General features: G+C 45.2%; 1 protein-coding gene across 2 annotated transcripts in view; it reads left to right on the top strand.

The window, feature by feature from the left end:
- Positions 1-21,712, top strand: part of RANBP10 (RAN binding protein 10) — a 55,675-nt gene that overhangs the window by 18,011 nt on the left and 15,952 nt on the right. For both annotated transcript variants that reach the window (XM_039851987.1, XM_039851988.1), the window contains exons 3-4: positions 1,215-1,267; positions 19,925-20,092. In XM_039851987.1, the coding sequence (XP_039707921.1) occupies positions 1,215-1,267; positions 19,925-20,092 (221 nt within the window). The remainder of the gene's footprint in view (positions 1-1,214; positions 1,268-19,924; positions 20,093-21,712) is intronic.

Below are 21,712 nucleotides of genomic sequence, written 5' to 3'. Positions count from 1 at the left end.
AAACAAAGAAATTAGGAGAATCTCACAAAGACTGAAAAAAAGGAAGAGACATGATTTATACTTTGACCTCATCTCCACTCTAGAAAATAAACAAAATTGGCCAAAAAAAAAAAAAGTAAATGTACAGCTACTTAGAAATTGTCAAAATAAGACAACTCTATGTGATTGCTTTAAAAAACATTTTTTATTGTGGTAAAATATACATAACATAAAATTCACCATTTTAACCATTTTTTAAGTGTACAGTTCAGTGACATTAAGTACTTTCACATTGTTATGCAACCATAAAGTTATACCTCAGCCCTCTTTTTTTTTTTTTCACTATTTTGAGCTCCTCAACCACATATTGACACTCACATATGGTTAATATCAGGCATCAAGTGTGGGGTTCTACTGTTTTACTCTTAGAAGGTGATGACTTGTTTCTCTTATTTCTGAGTTCTTGGGGAAATACCTCACTATTATTTCTTTATACATTATAAACACTTAGACTAAAAAAACCTGTTTATTCTCTTTTTTGACCTGCCCTCTCCTGAGTGTCACTGAAACGTCTTTGGCAGAGTTGCCCAGCATGTGTCCACCTTGCTTTGGGCAGCTTAGCTGTTTAGGCACCTAGTGATGGAAGGAGTTATGAGGTGGGTCTCAGGGGCTTCCTATACCACCATCCCCCAGCTTTGGATTGTTGAGGAGGCCAGCAGTGATGTATGGGGTGAGGGTAATGAGTTTTGAGATACCAAGAGAAGAAGCTTCATGTGAGGAGTCTTGATAATTTTATAGAGATCCAGCCAGCCTGTACTTTTTCCATGTCCTGGTCCTTGCTGCAGAGTGGCATGTCCCAGTGAGATTGATCTTGCATTGCTCTGCCAAGTACTTCCTAGGACTAAGCTACTTACTTTAGATACTTCTCAGGAATAGATTCTGCCATCTTAGCTGGAACCAGAAACCAAGGGACTGGAAGTAGTCATTTCAGGAAACTTTCCTTTGAAACTTAAGCCAGTGGTTCATGGTTACAGAAAACTACCTCTGCTTCTTCCGCTGCTTCAGGCATTGAGATGATTTCTGTTAGAAAATCAAAATGTGAGGAGTCTCCAAGAACCACTAGTTAAAAAAGAATCTCTACATTTATTGCTATTCCTTTTTTTCCATCTTTTACCAAGAAATATTTGACATAATTATTTGCTAACCAAAATTTTTTTATGTGTGCTTTTTTGAAGGTACATGGGAATAGGACTCTCAGCTCAAGGTGTCAACATGAACAGACTTCCTGGTGAGTCACTGGTTAAGAGAACATTTGTTCTGTTCTCCTGATCTATTCTGTGGTGAGAGTCATGGTGGCAGCCAAGAGGCTGGAGAGGACTTTGTTTGCAAGCCCAGTCACTGGGTAGAGGATCCTGAAAGATGGTCATTGGGCCAGGATAATATGGGCTTCCATTCCAACAATTAATTGGCGAGTGATTGTCATTTATGGAATTTGAACTGTTTGCAGTCACAACCAAGCGACCCGAGCTTGTTCCCAGTAGGAACACACCTCAGTAGCCTTCGCTCCCATTGCCCTTTGCTTGACCAGCCTGGGACTCAGGCGAATACAGGGAGGAAGGCTACTGCCAACCCTGGCTCCTTTGTTACTTCACCATGGTAAAGATCAAAGTCTTTATGTGGCCTCCCACGTGGAACATGATTGAGGCAAGTTATTAATAAATAGGGGCATGTGCTCGAGACTTGGGTTAACAGCAGCCTCAGATTTGTGGAATGGTCTAGGCCCTGCAGATGGGCCTCCTCTACCAACCGGGCACCCTTTCAGCATTTTTCTACCCAGCGGTTCATGCCCAGTCATGGGCTGAGCACAGTGGAGGGGCAAGAAACCCCCACTAGAAGTTGGTGGGTTCCAGAAGATGGTCTTAAGACCATTTGTTCCTTGAGTGACAGAAGTGACATGGCGCAAGCTACCCTGACACCATCATGGAGGCAGGCACAGTCCCTGTGTTTTTGCCCTGACACTCTCTATTCTTTGTGTTTGTGATACAGAGAAGACAGCTGGCTTTTTCCAAAGAGGGAGCAGCACTTAAACCTTACGTCTTTTCCAGATTATTTAATATCAATTGCAGATTTTTTTCTGATGGACTAATTTCAAATACTTGAAATCTAGACTTGCTCAGGATTCAACAAATTGTTAGGAACCTGAGTTTTCTTTTTTACTTTGATCTGAGTGAAAACTGGTCTTCTGTTATTAACCAGAATGTGTGGCATGTTTGGCCTCTGTGTAGTAGCTGTGATCTTTGTTATATAAGTTCCTGGCCTCAACTGACTAGATGTGTATACAGTGTCCATAGCTCTGACTCTTAGTTAATAATGAGCTTAGAAAACTAATTTCCCATCACAGGTAAACTGATTCTTAATCTTCTCTTGTTCAAAATGTGTTCTTTGAACTTTTACTCGCTTTGACAAAGGAAAAAAGAGGTTTTTATAGGCTTATACAAAAATAACTACTATCATCTGTTATTGGATGGCACTGTAAGCATCCCTGAACATTAATTAAGTAAATCTTTGTTAATCTTCAAAAAAGAATACTATGCAGCCAGTCCCCCGCAAATGAGGAGATTCTTTAGGTACTGACTTGCCAGGTGTTTCTGGATGATGATGCTGTAAGGCCTGCGAGTGAATCTGTTTGAGTTGTCTAATGTGATAGCATGGCTTCCTGGGTATAATCAAGTGAGCCAGTTGTGGAAGGAGTCTCGTGTCCCTTGTCAAGGGGCTTAGACTTCTTTATATAAGCAGCAGGGGCTGCAGAAATGTTTTGAGCACAGGTCATGTGTGATCAGATTTGCTAATAAGCTACTTACTAGTTCAAGAGTGCACTAGTAGTATAAGACAGGGGTCCCCAGTCCCTGGGCTGTGGACTGGTAATGGTCTGTGGCCCGTTAGGAACCAGGCCACGCAGCAGGAGGTGAGCGGTGAGTGAGCGATCGAAGCTTTGTCTGTATTTGCAGCCGCTCCCCAGTACCAGCATCACCGCCTCAGCTCCACCTCAGATCATCAGGCATTAGATTCTCATAGGAGCACCGGTCCCTGGTGCCAAAAGGGTTGGGGACTGCTGATGTAGAGGAGGCCTTCCACAAGGGTCGAGGCTGGGCCAGGGCTCCTGGGCAGTAAGAACTTCAGGAGGTGGTTAAAGAACAGACTCCCTTTCTTTGTGGTGAAATGTATAATTGGAAGCATTTGATTAGAAGTGTACAGTTAAATTTTTAAAGGCCTATGGCTATATATTCAGATAATTCAATATATCTGGTTTAGTTGAGAAGAATTCTACTAGATCATTGGGAGGAGTTCCTTATTTTCATGGTTGTATATGTAGATAACTTCCTATTTGCGAGTTTAAAAAAATTTATCAATGAATCCATCAGGGCCTGTTGGTCTTTCTGGGTGGACATTGGGGTGTACAAGTTTTTAGAAGGCTTTCCATTCCTCTCTTGTTAGCTTGTTCAAATAACCTGTTTCTTGTGGCATCACTTTCAGTATATTCTGCTTTGGCCATCTGATTCTCTTAATTTATAAAAAAATGGCTATGATTAATATTATCAAAACCTAAAAAAATCATCTTCATGATTGACCTTTTAGATTGAATCCATTTTGTTAATTTTTAAAAAGAACGATTACTATTAGCAGTCTATTGTTTTCTTAATTTTTAAAATGAGATGTAATTAACATGCCATAAAATTTACCCCTAGTGCACCATTATTGGTTTTAGTACAGTCACAAAGTTGTGCTACCATCACCACTGTTAATTCCAGAACATTTTTATCACCCCGAAGAGAAACTCCATACCCATTAGCAATCTCTTCTTCCAACCCTCCCTCCCTCTAGACTCTAGAAACCACTAATCTACTTTCTGTCTCCATCAATTCTACTATTCTGGCCATTTCATATCAGTGGAATCATATAATATGTGGCCTTTTGTGACTGACTTCTTTCACTTAGTAGAATGTTTTCAAGGTTCACCCAAGTTGTAACATGTATCAGAACTTCATTCCTTTTTATGGCCAAATAATATTCTATTGCATGGCTATAGCACATTTTGCTTATCTATACATCTGTTTGCATTGTTTCTACCTTTGGGCTGTTATGATTGATGTACTATAAACATTTGTTTACAAGCTTTTCTGTAGACATACGATTTCATTTTTCTTGACCATATACCTAGGAGTGGAATTGCGTGAACCCAGGACCTTCTGCATGTAAAGCAGATGTGCTAACCACTACACTATGGAGCCACACTGAAGCACAAAAATTTTTAATTTTGATGTAGTTCGGTTTGGTTTTCAAAGACATATATATACACACACACATATATGTACATATATATAAGTATATATCTTTGCACCTGTACCACCCTGTCTTATTTCCTGTTGCTTTGTCATAAGTTTTGAAATCTTTCAAAAAAAAGTGTGACTCTCTCAACTTTTTTCTTCTTTTTCAGGAATGTTCTGGCCATTCTGGATCCTTTGCAATTCCACATGAATTTTAGAATTAGTTTGTCAATTCCTAGAAAGAAGGTAGCTGGAATTTTCATAGAGATTACATTGAATCTGTAGATCAGTTTGGGAAGTATAACCATCTTAACAATATTAAATCTTCTGATCCACTAGCATGGAATGTTTTTCCATTTGTTTAGATCTTTAATTTCCTTCAACAATATTTTGTAGTTTTCAGAGCATAAGTTTTGCATTTCTTTTGTCAGATTCATTCCTAAGTAATTTTTCTTTTTGATGCTACTGAGAATGGAATTGTTTTCTTAAGTTTATTTTTAGGTTGTTCACTGCTTCACTACTAGTGTAGAAAATATAATTAGTTGATTTTTGTATACTGATCTTAAAATCCTTTCTGTATGTTGCTGGATTCAATTCGCTAGTATTCTGTTGAGGGTGTTGCTTCTACTTTTATTTTCTTTGTCCTTCTTTCCTTTGGTTTATTACTTTATTTTCCTCCATACTCTAGGTATAGTTATGTCATTATATTTTAGTTTTCTTACTAATAAAGGTAGGTGTTTATTATTTTTAAGTACTACTTTGTGTACTCACAAATTTTGATATGCTGTTTTAGTTTTTCATTTTAAAGTATTTAGTACATTCTTTAATCTTAATTTCATTCCTGATCCAGGTTACATTCAAGAGAGTAGACTGCTCTGTAATTTTCATATGATTGGGCAGTATTTAATTATGTGTTTATTTGGCTGAGCCTTACTCTGTTTCTTCATGATCAAGAATATAATGTGGGCTGCCTTATTAAAAATTTACTTAGTACTGGTTTACACTCAAGCACAATCAGGTTTTGTGAAATATGTAGGTACAGAGTTTGTTCCTGATCTATCATATAGTTTTCTGTACATTGCTTTTTTCTTATTTCTTTATATATCTATATATTTTATAATTTGTTACCAGGGGGCACAAAGAATTTGGAAATGATGTGCTGCGCCAAGGGCTTTGGGTTGGAGGGTTTGGGCAGCTGTGGGCCTGATGGCTGGCTGACACTGGGTTGGGGAGACACTGGGTTGGGTGTTATGGAGAGCCACTGAGGGGTTTAAGCGGGGTGTGACCTGCCGAGGTTGGAGGGGCACGAGCAGGTGCAAGGAGGCTGGTTAGGAGGCTGTCTCAGTGGCTAAAAAGAGCGTGGTAGTACCTTGGAATAGAATAATGGGGAGGAGAGGATAGGTTTGAGTCCTGTGGAAGGTAATTCATCTGTGCTCGGTGTCTTTAGAGTAGTGGGTGATTGGACTGCAGTCTACTGGTGGTGTGCTTCCAGTGTTTTACTGATAATTTGTTTCAAGAACGCTTTTATTAATAATGGCCGACTGATGGCCATTTTAGAAGCCAAATCTCAGTGTCATTAGGGGCAAGTGGGAGAGCTTGAGTTGAGCAGCCCTTGTTTGAGTCAGTCCAAGAAAAGAGGTTAACTTAAGAAGTCCAGCATTGGCCTACCCAGCTGATGCTGTCAAGAAGTACCCGGTCTTTGGCTCTTAGTCCTACCTTTTATGAGTCCGTCGAAGAGAGATCTGTGAGGAAGGAGAAGCCCAAGTGTGGAACTGAAGCCATTTTTCTTATGGGTCTTGATCTGTTTGAGTGAAACCAATATGAACAGATGATGAACTGGTCCTAGAGAGAGTCTTTACCCCTTTCTCTCTGAAGTAAGTGCTTGTTAAATATAGGGGATAACCTTCCTTCCCCCACCCCTTCTCCTCTCTTCCCCTCTCCCTCTCTCCTTTTCTCCTCTACCCTGGGCAACTTGTTTCTCTGGTTTCTTTTGGGTCTTGTTCCTGATTAGAACTTAGAGTAGCTGAGTGAAGTGAGTGTGGAGGAGGCAGAGGCAGAGGCAGTTCTCACCTTCCTGGAGGGATCCAGAAAACTCTTGTTTGTCTTATGAATGGTTGAGTGTGCTCTGCCAGGCCCTGCAAGTGCAGTTAAAGGGCAGCCAGTGGGCCCTCCAGGCAAGGGTATACAACTTACTCCTCTATCTGGACTCTGTCTTTGAGCAGATCACACCTCCAGAAACTTCAGTGCTTTGCGTAAGGTCCAGCAGACAGTGAACCTGCTTGCCTCAAATTGAGGTTATCTTCCTGCAAAAATCAGATCCTCATGTATTTCCTATCTCTACTGAAAGTCACTGTCCACTCTGGACCCCAGGTGGGACTCCAGAATAATCTTCACACCCTCCCTGTCCCTCATCCCATGGCTCTGCTACTCCAAATGTCTCTTTAATCCAGCCTCCTTCTCTATCCCTAATGCCATTACCTCTCCATTAGGCTGTCTCCATGGCTTCCTGATTAATTGCTTTACCTCAGGCCCCTGCTCTTCATTCCTTGTGTACACTCTGCCCCTTGCCTGCTTTTGGCCTCCAATCCTTGTGCCCTGTGGGCCCTGTTCAGCCTTTTCTGCCACCTCTGCCCTCCACTCATGCCACACACCAGCATGTCTGTGTGGAGCCCCAAACATGTTGCAAACATTCTCCTTGATAGATGTCCTTCTTGCCCTGGGGTTGTTCTTTGTGCTTTTGATCCCCTGTGGAACCTTGGCTGACCCCTTCAGCCTCGATTACATACATAACTTTGATGATGACACTTGCCACCTGCTTCGTGTGACTTTTTTACGCTTACCCAGCTGTGTCCTCGCTGGGTTGTGAGCTCCTTGGGACTCAGACACATCTTTTTTCACTGCTCTCCCAGAGTGAGCACAGATGTACTTGGGCTGTGGGAGGAGGCCATTCCTGCATTTTGCTTTGCTCAACACAATGCCTTCAGCAAGCCAAGTGTGGTGGAACCAGTCTTGAGTCAGGTCCCTATTGGCCTGCAGCCTGTCTTTAGCTAGAAGCCTTTATTTGGAGCTCAGCCTCAGCATACTACCCTCACAATCATACTGATTGCAGGGCCCCCTCATCCCCTTCTGTTTGTCAAGTTTCATTGTCATTGAACCAACTAGTGGCTCACATTTGGTCATGGGAGGAAACAGACCTCTAGGGCTGTGGTGGAGCAGTGTTGCTCAGTGGTTGAGAGCATCGACTCTGCATTTGCATCATGGCGGCTGTGTTACCTGGAGCAAGTTACTTCTTTTTGCCTCAGTTTCCTCATTTGTAAAATGGAAGTGATACTAGTACCTAACTCATATATGGGATGGTTAAGAAGATTAAGTGATTAATTCCTGTAAAGTGATTATAATAGTGCCTGATACAAAAAAAAAAGGGTACATAAATGTTAGCTTTTGTTATTGAGAATGGTACTTTTTTCCTACCTAAGGAAGGAATTACCTATACATCAAAAGTTCTTTTATGAATGTTTGTGTATATCAGAGTGGAGTTGGCTGTAATAAAAACTACATTTTCTCTCCAGTGCTTATGTTTTCTGTATTTGAGTAGACATGTTAGCTGGAGTTGAATTGTGGAGGAAGAGGATGGCCCAGCAACCAAAGTCAGGTTGTTAATGTTTTAAGTGTTTTCTTGTAGGTTTTCTTCTGCTGGCTCAGCAGGAGCCCTGTAGGGCTCTCAGGGGCAGAGGGCTGCTGTTCTGGGGGGGTCTCACTTGGCCCTGGGAGCAGTTGTAATAGAGAGTACTTCTCATTTGAGGCTGTGGTGCTCATACTTTCCTTGGAGCATGTGGGCATGTCTTAGCTTGCGTGGTCAGAGGTTTCTGTTGGACGATGTGGAAGCTTTAATGTTTATCTTTCATAAGGTGTTTCCGGCCTCCTTAAGCGTGAAACCAAGGGACAGGTGTGGCCCAAAGTAAGAATGTCAGAACCCTTGGCTAAATGGCTTGGAAGCGAGACAGGATGATTGCAGGCAGGTGAGTGCACCTGTATCCCCACCCACCTATTGGTGAACTGGAAGTGAACAGCAGGGACTGGGATCCTTGGATTGGGGAAGCAGGGAGAAAAAGTCAGGAGTGTGGATAAAGAATAGGGTTTAGGCTTCTCCCAAGCTTGGGTACTTTGAGGGGGGTGAGGGTAGGACAGATCTTCCTTCTGGTCTTATGCCTTAGACAGAATGAGAGACTCAGGCTGTGTTGGTAGGTGGCCCCATTAGAGCTGGGCAGCTGATAACTTCCTCCTTGCCATGTCTTTGGAGGCGGCAACTGTTCTTTTGGTATGGCATATATTACCTTAACTACTACAGCCCCTCGAAAGAGAACCATTGAGGCATACTTTCCTTGAACTGTTGTGAAAAAAGCAGCTGGAAGGACCATAGCTGAGGATTAAGAATGAGGGGCATATTTTCTGAGGCAGATGGCACCTAGCAACTACACCTCGGAGTAGGGGGTGCAGGGCAGAAGGACTGTCTGCCTTTCCACAGTATGGTCTTGTTTAAGTGAGCATCTTTTCCTCCCCCTGCAGCTTTCCTTACTGAGCCTGCCCTGCATGGGCTGTTAAGAGCATGCCCCTGGGAGTGTTTGTGTCCTGATCCCTGTGGTTGAACCCTGCTTCTGCTGGGTGGGACACATTCTGCAAACAGCTGATATTTCACATCTATACGTGCCAGAGGAGAGCAACAGCAGATGGCAGAGATGAGGGCAGAACAGCAGGGGTCTGTGCCAGGTTCATGAGGGCAGAGGCTAACCCCTGTCAGTGTGGCAGGCACTGACAGTAAGTAACAGGGTGTTGTTCCATGTCTTTCCTCCCTATCCTTGTAAGGGTATAGCACATACATGCAGTGTTGGTGACTTAATAGCAGGTGGCTTTGCATAGTGGATGTCTTAGAGATCACTAACATGTAGGTGGGTTTCCTGTAGTCTGAAAATGCCGTTTTTCTCTGTGTCTGCTCAACAGATACTGCTTCCATCTCACTCCATGTAGCCTGGGGACCCTCGTTGCTCACAGCTGATGTGCCCCGACTATGTCTACCATTAATCACCACCTCTCTTGAAGCATTTTCTATCCCAGAATCTATAGTACTTCACAGGGGTTTGCCATGGGGCTGCTTAGTCCCAGTCTCCATGAGGGAAGCTATGCCTTTCCAACTGGGTGGGTTGAGCCATCACGGTGCCACTGGGCATCTGAGTGTACCTCATCCTGATTCTGGCAGAGCACCTGAGAACAGACCTCAGCTCCCTCGGCATGATTGTAGGTGCTGTATAAGCCTCCCGAGTGAGTGCCGACTGAGGCTGGTGAAGAGAAGAAGCCAACTGATGATGGCCCTGCAGTTCAAGTCTATAGAGGTCTTGAGGTAGTCCATCTTGGAAAAGGGAACAGCCAGGAAATTCTCCGAAGCCACTGGGCAGTTGCCCAGGACCAGGGCTGTGGGGAGGTAGGTTGGGATTCGTGTGTCCGGTGCTGCCCAGCCCCTTGCTGCCTTTCTCACTCTATTCTTTCTCTGTCTGAGATACCCTTGAGAAGAGACCTGGATGGGAGTGAAGGAGTTGATACCCAGAGGCACGGTAGCTCTGGCAATAGGTTCTGTCTACTGGGCAGTCCAGAACAGAGAGTGGTTTGGCAGTTGGGCCCAAGAGCCGGGTAACTGGTCAGAGCCCTTGGTGGTTCACGTGGTGGTTAATGCTACCGGTGCTGCAGGACTCACCACGGCCCCTGCTGCAGAACTGGTTTCATGTAAGAGGCCCTCTGCTTGCCCACAGCTCCTCCGTGGGTCAGCAGCACCCTTGGCCCTATGGCCAGCAGAGCCCATGTCCCTTATCCCTGGGCCTCTTTCCTCACCTACAGAGAGACCTGTATTACCACAACATACCACGACTGCTCGGCAGCCTTTTGAAACGAGGCAACTCAATTGTTCCTGTTCCTGGGCTTGGGGATTTCTTGTTTATGGTATCCTATTTTCTTCTTCCAAATGCCATCTCCCACTCTCTGTAGCACAGAGGTAAAAATTCTGGATTTAAGACTATTTTTCAAGGCAAGTTAAGTCTTTTGAGATAAGAGGTTTCATCGACAGCAGAAGGGCCAGTTCTGAAACCCAAGTTTGTCATTCTCTGAAAACAGAGATTCTCAAGTGTCCTCCCGTGTGCCTGGAGCTGGGGCCACTTCAGGGTGGAGCTGAGTGGGGACCAGTTACTGCTCAACCCTTGCCTCCCTAGTGCTGAGCAGAAGAAGACGGTAGGTAGGGGTTCTGGAGACACTGGAATACCATGCCTGGGTCTCCTTTTGGGAAGGGTTTTGTGCATGCCCATCTCACAGGCTCTTGCATTACCAAGGTTACCCGTCCACTGACTTTCGCTAGAGGTTCAAAGGGAGCTCAGTATAAACAAGGAACAGCCAAACCCAACCCCAGAGGAGACATACCAAGGCCTAGGAGCTGAGATTGTACCTCAGTTTTGCAAGACAGTGCCACCCCTTTCCTTAGCCTGATTCAGCAATAATAACAGACCCAGCCTGTCTTATGGGAGCCTGAGAGGTAGGCAGGTATGCCAAATGCCACATGAACCATGTCCTAGCCAGACCCAGCTAGACTCATGTGGCTGCCTCTGGGCCTTTCTAGGTATCTGTTTCTTTGGGGGCGGGGGAGGACTGTGACTTGTGGAAGGCCTTTTTATATGCAGATGCTGGCTATATAGATGCTCTCCCTGTCCAGGTTTCAAGTTAGTACCTGACATTCTCTCTGTAGGGCCTGGGTGCCCCAATGACAGCAGGCTCCACCCTGTGTCAGCTCCTGGTGTCAGCTACCTGCAGAGATAGCCTTTTTCTCCTGCCCTTTTTACCTTGGCTTCTGTGTTGAGTACTATGAAGAGAAGAGCCCAGGGAACCCCTGGCCCCTCCGGCTCAGAGCTGCCAGAGCCATTGCCTTAGGGTTCTGTTGATCCTATTCCTTGGTCTCATGGCTCAAGGTAACAGCCATGTGAGTGCTGTGATGGACCTTCTCTGATGCCACTCCATAGCATTTGCTGAATGAAAAAATCTCTTGCTTTTCCATTATCTGGTATTGAACTGCTCTGGGCAGTGCTTCTGTTAGATTTTTAAGATACTTGAGGTAATAGGAAAGGCATCTGATAGATTTCTGGGGAGGGATAGCTCTTAGCGAGTAACTACCCTTGAGAAGCAGCCCTGCCCCTGAGGTCCTCCATGGCACATGTACTCTCCACAGCAATCCCAGGCTCAGGAATCACCCTGGGCAAGCCAGCCCAGCTCCTTTCCTCCATAGCCAGCCTCAAGAGTGACATTCTGAGAGCCACTGGACATGGCTCTTGAGCTCTACCAAGTGATCCAGTGGTCAGTTGGCCTCCCTAGGAAACTGGGAACAACCAGGAGTGGAGCAGGCCTGGGACAGCTGTTGGTGGGCAGTTAGGAGAGGTGGATGGTGAGTAGCTCCACCCCTGCCCGCTCCTTAAGGGGAAAAAAGAAACAGGAAATCTGAAGCATCTGGGCTTGATCACTGAGCTACTGCTAGAGATGGAGAGGGAAAGGAAACTCACAGGTGAGTGCCTCCTGTGGACTAGTATTCCATGTCCATTTTTATTTAACGCTTCTACCAACCTGAAAGAGAAGTTCAGCTTGTAAACTTAGAAGGGGTAAGAAGTGACAGAATTGGGATTCAAACCCAAGTTTCTCTGATCTCAAAGTTTGGGGATGACTGAGACCCATTTATTGGGGAGAGATGGCTGGTTTGGTTGGCATGAGTCAACGCTTAGGCTAACTTTGTGAATAATGCATGGGCTGGACTCTGTCCAGGTCAGCTGTGGGCCAGGACCAGAACCTAGTGGACAGGCAGAGTAGCAACTCCTTCCAGGTTTCTATGCTAATGTGCTGATTGATGATGTGGAATCTTTTTACTCAGCAGTAGGAGTCCTCTTCATTCTTAGCTGCCCTGGGACTGAAGCCCTTGATGTGTCCTGGCAGGCAGGAGTGGCATGGGGTGGGCTCCTGGAGCAGTCATGCTGGAGTCCCTGGCACTGCCATGGGGAGTCTCCCACCGCTAGGGCACTGTAATTGGGGATGGCATCTGGGAGTGCCAAGATGATGATGAGCCATTTCCTTAGCCACCTCCACACTTCTGTGGCTGGGACTTCCCCTTTGATCAATTATGGAAGCAGAAGTGGGTGGTGCCAGAGCATCTGAACTGGGCACCTGGGGCCTCCTGCCCTGAATGCGGCTTGGCTTCTCCTTGCATCACTGGCATCTGAGAGGTGTCTGATGTGGTAGGGGATAGGCTTTTCTGTTTGGGTGCCAGACTGGCTACCCATCATTTCTCTCTGGGAGTGACAAGGCTTATTCTCTTTGGAAAGGGAAGAATGGTTAGCTGAGTGGCACTCTGTCAGACATCCTCTGATCCACAGCTCTTAGACCTGACTTTCTATAGGACCTGACCTAGGCAGCTGTATCCCCTTGTTTTCTTCTGACCCTCACATGGCACTGTCCTCTGAGATATCTGGCTCTGGTTCTTTGGTGAGGGTGACAAGTCTCATTCCTGGGCACATCACCCTAGCCTCAACATGAGGCACATCCAGGGGGACTACTTGTGCTGCTAGAGTCCACGCTTAGAAAAGTTGTTGACTTTGGTTCCAGGGTAGAAGTAGGGGTAGGGAGGGAGGTCCTGTGCTAAAGCAGAGGATGGTAGGGCTGGATGGGAAGCTTGCCCAGTCATCTTCCTCCTTCCTGTGATTGGATTGGGGGGCACTTCAGAAAGGAGGAGGTGGTGGCTTCACCCACATGATTTTCTGCTTGTTCTTCACCTGAGTGTCCCTCACAAGAAGGAGAACTGAGCTTCTGGGTATTGTTAACTATAAGACCACAGCTTTCATGAAGCTTCTCAGTGCCTCAGTTTCTTCACCCCTCAGATGGGGATTATAACACCTGCTGATCAGTTCTGAGATTGGAATGTTTTTCACAAGTGGACACCTAGGGCCCTTTGACAATGATGTCTAATTGCTCCTCCCTCATTTTTTAGAGAAAGGAACCAAGCTCTAGGGAGGTAAGTGACTGCCCAGGGCCTTCCATCTTGGAGGGAGAGTGCTGTGGCCAGGATTGGGTTGTAGGTAGCCCTTCAGGCCACACTGGCTGCCCTGGCACTCGGCTATAGTGTCTCTATTTAACAGAGACCAAACCACCCTCCGTAGGACCCTAGCCTGAGACTGAGAACAACAGACTGGCTACAAAATGTGCAGCGGTAGCTAGGCCTTGATCTTATGGTTTTTCTCCTATATCCCCAATTCCTGAGAACAGCAGCAGTAGGACCAGCTTCTCAAGGCCTGGAGAGAAGGTTTGTCAAGGGGAGAATGAATGGCACTCTGTCAGACATCCTCTGATCCACAGCTCTTAGACCTGACTTTCTATAGGACCTGACCTAGGCAGCTGTATCCCCTTGTTTTACTCAGTAACTTCATGCCTTTTAACACCTCCTCATCTATTTTGGGCTTCTGGTACCTTTCTCTTGTGTATCATATTAGGACAACACAATAGGAAAATCCTTTAGTGACTTCCTTTTAAGTTTTCACATCACTCTTTGTTTAGTGAGTGTTCCCCATCACAGCCTTGCCATACCTGGGACGAGCCACAGTCATCTCACCTGCCTTGGATAGCCAGCTTGGATGTCTAATAAGACATCTCAAACTTAACATGTCCAAAAGCCCTGCTCGTCTGCCCATCTTTCCTGTCTCTTAGTAAATGATACCACCATCCACCCATTTGCCCAGGACAAAGACCTGGGAGTCATCCTTGTTCCTCAGCACCTACATCCAGCAAATCCTATCAACTCTGTTCTGAGTCTTTCCTAAGTGTCACTCAGCTCCAGCCCTAGTTGCCACTTTTCTGTTTCTCAGACATGCTGAGCTCTTTCCCTTTGTGCCAAATGTTCTTCCTTCTGATTCTTTTATCAGGCAAACCTCTGCTCATGGGTCATACCACTCAGTGAGGACTAATTTAACTACTCTATCCTGGTCCGTTTCCATTTTGGTCAGTCGCCATCTCCACTCTCGTTTCTGGCTCATCATCTGGCTTTGTTCTCTTCAGAGCATATTTTATCTACCAGATGTTTTCTTGTTTGCTTATTGGTTTTCTCATATATTATGTCTTCTCCCTTCACACCACCCTCCACTCCCTCTTGTCAACTTCATGACGTAGGCCTTTGTTAACTAATTGGTGGCAAGTGGATGATGCTTGTCCTTTCCAGAGGATGGGAAGTTAGTACAGTGGTCTTAAAGGTACTGTTACTAAATGAGATGTCTAATAACATTCTGTTTTTAACTCCAAGCTGCCTTTTGCATCTTGTATACACACAGAAGCTCTTAAATGTGTTTGGAAAAATACTAGCTATAAAATGATAGCTTCAACTGAAGATATATTACAGCTCTGATTTTCTTGGAAAAGCTTTTAACTTTATAGCAGCACTGTGAAGAGACAGGAGCTGAGGTGTTGTTTCTCTGCCCTAATCTTTCCAGATGCTCAATAACTTCTATAGCCAGAGGGGACTATTTTAGTAGCCTGTTGCTGCTATAACAATAGCCCTGGCTTAAAATAATCATCTTACAGTTCTGGAGGACAGAAGTCCTAAAATCAAGGTGTCAACAGGGTAATGTTCTTTCTGTAGTCTCTAGGGAAGAATCTGTTTCTTTGCCTTTTCTAACTTTTAGAGTCCATATTCATTCCTTGACTTATGGTCCCATCATCCATCTTCAAAGCCAGCAGTGTAGCATCTTCCAATCTCTCTCTGCTTCTGTCATTACATTGCCTTTTCTGACTTGACCCCCCCTGCCTCTGTCTTACAAGGACCCTTAGGATTTCATTTTGCCCCCTGCCCCTGCATAATCCAGAATAATCTCCCTATTTCAAGAGTGAATTTACTCATGTATGCACACTTTTTTACCATGCAAAGTAGCATATTTACGGGTTCTGGGGATTAGGATGTGGATATTTTGGGAAGCCTTATTCAGCATACCCCAGGGACTGTGTGAGTTCTTTTCCTTTGGGCAAATCTATATAATTGATAAATTATTTGGGAATTGAAAAAAAAAAATAAGAAAATGTATCTGCTTTCCAGCCAGACTGAGGTGATAGTGAATACTGAATTGACTCTCAAAAAATATGTTTTTATTGAGCTCTTCAGTTTTTTACCATTTAAAATCCACATTTATAGCTCGAGTTAAAAATCTGAAAATTCTATTGTAGTTTTGTCAAAATAACTATATAGTTTATTTTTGAAGAAAAGTATTCAAAATATTTAAGTTTTTATTTTAGGTCTTTGAAAATGTAAGCATCTGTTGTTTTGGTGGAAATTATTGAGTTCTGATACACTGAGACAAAAATATCTCCCAGATATCCTTGAGTCACTAAGTAGGAAATGATTCTTCTGGGTTATTTCACCAGCTTTGATAAATCAAATGGCCACGTTATTATTAGGTTTTCTAGAATACTTACCAATTCTATCTGAGTACACTAAAAAAAAAAAACAAAAAAACCTTCCAGCTCATGCCTTCTACCTTTTAGATAGTAAAATTTGCGTAAAAGATCTGTCACGAAGGATCATCCCGTGAGAGAAAGAAGAGGGCTGGGACTGGGTGGAGTGTGCATTCCGGTCTGCCGGCTGTGGCTGCCTGGTAAGGCAGGAGGGTAGGTGTGCCCTGGAGGGTAGAGATGGGCAGTTGTGTCCTTCAGACAGGAGGCACCGGGGCCTGTGTCTTCTTCTAGGGCTGCGGTCTGGGCTTTCCCTCATCGCTGGCCTGCAGGCCCTCTGACTCACTGCAAGACAGAGATCCCAGGTCCACAGCTCCCTAAAAGTAGTGCATCTGACCACTCACCTCTGGTGACGAGCAGGGGCTTGGGAATAGTTTCCCTGCCAGGGTGGTTACCACCCCAAATGAAACAGGACCTGTGACAGGAAGGATGTGGGTTTTGGAACCTGAAGTTTTGGGTTCAAATCCCAGCGGAGGCACTTCTAGCTATGTCGGCTGTAAGCAAGTCCCCCAGTCTCTTGGTGAAGTAAAGGTATCAGTACCTGTTGTGGCAAACACTCAGGTTTATGGCAGTGCTCTCGTAACAGGTTGCCACATTGTAGTCAGTTACTGTGTTGCATTTGAGAAGTCCCCATGCTCCATCTGAGAGATTTAGGAGGGGAGGGTGGGGAGGACCACTGTGACAGGTGGGATGTGTGCATATGGATCCTGAGTCTGGGGAAGCTGGTGGGCATGCCTGGGGCCACCAAGCTCAGTCTGAGCCAAACCTGGAAGGATGATTGTCACTGCTGTCTAGCTGGCCATTCTTCATCTATGGCCTTCTGTAGACGAGGGGAGCAGCTGCTACTACTGCAGGTGTCACCACCAGGAACCCTAGGGCTTCCTGTGGTGAAGCCTGAGGAGAGGCCTTGCCTATGATAGCCACATTAACCTGCCTCTTGGTACAAGAATGGGCATCACTGTGCCCCAGAGAGCCATTTCCTGAGGTCAAATGATTTGTGTACCTACCAGCGTTAGATAGGCCCTTCCCACTCCCCGGCATGGGAAAGTGTAAAAGTGGATTGATGCCCAGAGCAGCATTTTGTCCTCTGAGCCAGGCAGTCCCAGTGTCTGGGGAATTGGGAGGGTAGGAACAGTGTGGCTCCAGGTCTGGGCCTTGGGCCTTGTAAAGCCAGTCCTGAGTGGTTCTCATGATAGTTTCCTTGTGATGTGGGAAGATGCCGGAGGGGAGCAGCAGGGCTTTGGGCACCCGTTAGTGAGAGCCATTCGGCTATGGCCTGTTCCTGTATGGGCTCCTGAGGGAATCTTTTTTAAACTAGAGGGTTCCTGGCTGAAAAGACAGGAAGGCTTACAGTACACAAGGCTTGGGGTTGGTGCTGTGATTTTGAGGGACAACTTACCTTTGAGCCCACTGGTTTAAACGCAAGGCAGTTTAGGCTCCAGGGTCTTGTCAGCTCCACCTCTCTCTCCAGTCATGCCCTCTGTTTCCCTTGCCAATCCTTAGCCCTGTCATCCATCTGTTCTCATGCCCACACCTTTGCTTAGAGTCTGCCCATGCCCCCTGCCTTCACCCTGTGCATGTATACATGCATGCGCATGTACACACAACGTATGCCGTGAATGTTTGAGTCCTGTCTTCTTTTCTGAGCCACTCAGATCTTCAAGCACTCTGCCCCAATGACCTTTCCCTCACAGGGGAGAACTTCTCCTACCCATGCCACTTGAGAGGGATGGGGTGTCACTAAGCATGTTCACATGGACATGCTGCTCAGACCCCCAGGAGGCAGCAGAGGCTGGGAAAGCTACTTGGGAGGGCTGCCTTGGGGAGTAGACCTGCCTGCCAGCCCCTTAGCTCACCGACCCTGTGTGGGTTCTGTGGGCTATGTTCCTTAGCCAAACAGGCAGGCAGGCCCCTCTGTAGCTCACACGCTCCTGTCCCACCTATGTTCATGCTTTTACCTGTACTTCTCACTCCTGGAATGACCTTCACCCTCTTCCCTGTATAAAACCTTGGTACACATCAGAGGTCTCACTTCTGCTCTCACCATTTCTATTCAGCCTTGTATTAGAGGTCCTAGTCAGTACAGTAAGGCAGAAAAAGGAAATAAAAGGCATGCAGAGTGGAAAGGAAGAAATACAAACTATCTTCATTCTCAGACACTATGTTAAAAAATTCTGAAGAATTTTCACATAAGCTACCAGAACTAATTGGTGAGTTTAACAAGATTGCAGGACACCAGATGAATATATAATAAATCAAATATATGTGTGTGTTTAATAGTGTTATTGAGATAAAATTTACATGCCATAAAATGGACCCATTTAAAGTGTACAATTCAATGGTTTTTAGCATGTTTATGGAGTTGCCAATCATTATCATAATCTAATTTTAGAACATTTTCATCACTCCGAAAAGAAACTTTGACCCCATTCGTCCACCCTCAAAATCAATTTTATTTTGTTATAATAGAAACAATTGGAAATTAAAATTTAAAAATAACATTTATAATAGCATCAAAAATTAAATACTTAGAGCTAAATATGTCAAAACATTAAGAAATTAAAGAAGACCTAAATAAGTGTAGCGATATGCCACATTCATGATTGAAATAATCAATATATTAAGCTATTCTCACCAAATTAACCTATAGATGCAACAAAATCCCAATCAGAATTTCAGGAGGTCTTTTGAAAAACACTGTTAGGAAAATGAACAGACAAGCCACAGACTGGGAGAAAATATTTGCAAAACACATAAAAGGATTTATATTCAAGATATATCTAGAACCCTTACAGCTCAGTAAGGTACACAACCCAATTAAAAAAAAATGGGTTAAAGATTTGAACAATCATTTTCTAGTAAACCAATAGTAAATAAGTATATGAAAAGATGCTGAACACCTTGGTCATCGGAGAAATGCAAATTAAAGGCAAAATGATATTAAAACCATTACATCACTACTAAAATGGCTAAATGAAAAAAAAAAAACAGACAACTGACAATACCAAGTGCTGGTGAGACTGTGGAACTCATACATTCCTGGTGGAAATGCAAAACAGTACAGCCACTTTGGAATACAGTTTGGCAGTTTGTTATCAAGTTAAACATATACTTATTTTATGACTCAGCAATACCATTTCTAAGTATTTACCCAAGAGAAATATGTCCATGCAAAGACCTGTATGCAAATATGTGTTGGCTTTATTTATAATGGCCAAAAATTGGAAACGGCTCAAATGTTATCAACTAGTGAATGCATAGGCAAACTGTGGTACATCCATATAATGAAGTGCTGTTCTGCAGTAAAAATCAACGGAATAACTGCTACATGTAACAATGTAGATGAATCTCAGATGTATTGTGCTAAGTAAAAGAAGCCAGACACAAGACATTCCATATTCTGTGATTCTATATTCTGTTTATATGACATTCTGGAAAAGATAAGACCATAGGAGAAAAATCAGATCAGTGTTGCCAGGGACAACACTGGATTGGAATTGGGTGGGTGGATTGGAATTGACTGTAGAGAAGCATGAGGGAACTTTTTGGAGTGATGGAAATGTTCTGTATCTTGATCATGGTGGTGGTGGTAACGTGTGTTAAAATTTGTTAAAAACTTATTGAATTGTCAGTTAACAAGAGAGAGTCTTGTTTCATGTAAATTATACTTCAGTTAAAAAAAATTATTTTAAACTCACCATGATACACCTCAGAGCTCAGTTCGAGATTCCTCTTCCTCTTGACAAGGCTTTCCCTGACCACTTTCTTGTGGCACGGCCTCCTGGTAAGTCCTTTCCTGATCACTCATGGTTTTCCTGCTAACCACAACTTGGGCTCCTTCTTTAGTAGGGCTGCCTCTGCTCCTCAGGGGTGGTAAGCTGCTGGACTCACTGCTCATCTGGCACAGCCAGATGCTGTCTGTAGCCGGCTCTGTGAGAGGCCGAGTGCTAACTGAGGTGGTGGCAGCCTGGGGACAGTTTGGACCTGGGTGGGCTTCTGTGGCTGTCTTGCTTCTCTCTCTAGTACCTCTACTCAGCTGTGGCTATTCTCTTCCCTCACAGGTTGGGATAAACATTCCTATGGTTACCATGGCGATGATGGGCATTCCTTCTGTTCCTCGGGGACTGGCCAGCCCTATGGTCCCACATTCACCACAGGAGACGTGATTGGCTGCTGTGTCAACCTCATCAACGGCACCTGCTTCTACACCAAGAATGGCCACAGCCTTGGTGGGTGCATAGGGGACCTTGGAGGATCTGCCCTATGGAACTGCTTTGATTGATGAGTGGCCCAGGGGCAGGCTTTGTAGCCAAAGCAGTGTCACAGATCCCGTGCTGAGATCTGGGGAACTGCAGCCATTTCCTACAAGGTAAAGAAAGGGTAGCAGGAGCTCTCCTTTTGTTAACCTATCCATTCAGGAACATTTATCGAGCCCAGGGTCAGTGTCGAGAGAGCAGCATTGTCATGATCATGCTCCTAGCCTGTGTGATACTTGTCAGAGCAAGGCTTGGGGTTGATGAGAAGTTTGAGGGTCCCAGGTACACACTTGAGTGATAGTGGTTTGCATGCTCATGGCCTGAGCCCAGACTGGCCAGCCCTTCTAAAAACTCAGGGTACTAGTTGCTATGGAGCAACAGTAAGGGCTGTCTAGTACTGCAGATAAACATACAGGCTGGAGTCAAATGGGGCCAGGCCTCTCCTGTGGTTAACAGACAGCAAATTGGACAGACTTATATTTTAAAAGGTACCTTTGGTAAACTGTGAAGGATGGACTGACTGCAGTAAGGGCCAGGGGTGAAGGCAGGTGGCCCGAGGCAAGGCAGTAGTGATAGGTACAGGAAGTGGGGAACAGGCCTGACAAAGGCCTAGGGGTGGCCCAGTGGGGCTTAGTGACAGATGGGGAGCACTAGCAGATTTTGGGGGTGGGGCGTGGGAATTAGTAAGAAGAGAAGGTGGAAAAGTGCCTGGATTCGTGGTACTAGCAACTGGGATCAGAAACTCAGGAGGAACAGCCATCAGTGGAGGGCGATAGTGGTCCTGCAGGATCCCTTGGAAGAGCAACCCTATGCACATGTAGAAATTTAAGATTAGAACTTGAGAGCAAGGGAGACTTTGTTCTGATGCTTGCCCTACCGGGACTGACTTGTATTTGGCTCTTAAGTGAGAGGAGCCCTTGGCTAGAGTGGTTCTGAGGTGGTGCCTAACTGCTGGGCCTTCCTTCCTGGGTTTGCAGAGGTCTCTGATCTGGCAGAACCCTACCAGCCAGGCTGGCCACAGACCTTGCCAGGAAGGAAGTTGGGCATTTTATTTGGAATTAAATTCCTAGGAGACCCACTTCCCCTGGCTTGAGGGGCAGTTAAAAGGGGGCTGCCACTCCCCGCAGCCCCTTTGTGGCTTCTCCAGTAGATGAGCCCAGGCAAAATCAGGGGACCTGAGTGGAAATCAGGTTTTCTGGTGGTTGGGCTGAGTGATCAAGAGCCAGCATTCCTCAGCAAGGCAGTCGAATGCCACGGCCCATAGTGGGCAGCAAGAGCATAGCACAGACACCTCAGAGCTGACCCAGGTGCACAGTGGAGAAACTCCTCTGAGATCCATGGCCACCTAGCTGCAGTTCCTGGTATCCAGCTGGTGGGGAGTTAGCTGCTGGAGGATGAGGCCAAAGTCTCAAGATGGCTCCTCGCTCCCCATTTTGTTCTCTGACTCCAGCTATTTCCTGGCTCTTGGTTTTTCTGCTGTCAGAGTTCCAGGGGCCACTGCAGTGGTCTCTCTCTTTCCCTAAGCCCCCTTTTACCTGCCCCTCTGCAGCCAGTCTCATTCCTCTCTGCTTTGAGTTCCTGCGTCCTTCACAT

This window comes from Pteropus medius, unplaced genomic scaffold, assembly GCF_902729225.1.
Source record: "Pteropus medius unplaced genomic scaffold, Ma_sr-lr_union100, whole genome shotgun sequence".
Lineage (NCBI taxonomy): Eukaryota > Metazoa > Chordata > Mammalia > Chiroptera > Pteropodidae > Pteropus > Pteropus medius.
The sequence above is the reverse complement of the archived record's forward strand: the minus strand, read 5'-3'. Positions and strand labels throughout refer to the sequence as shown.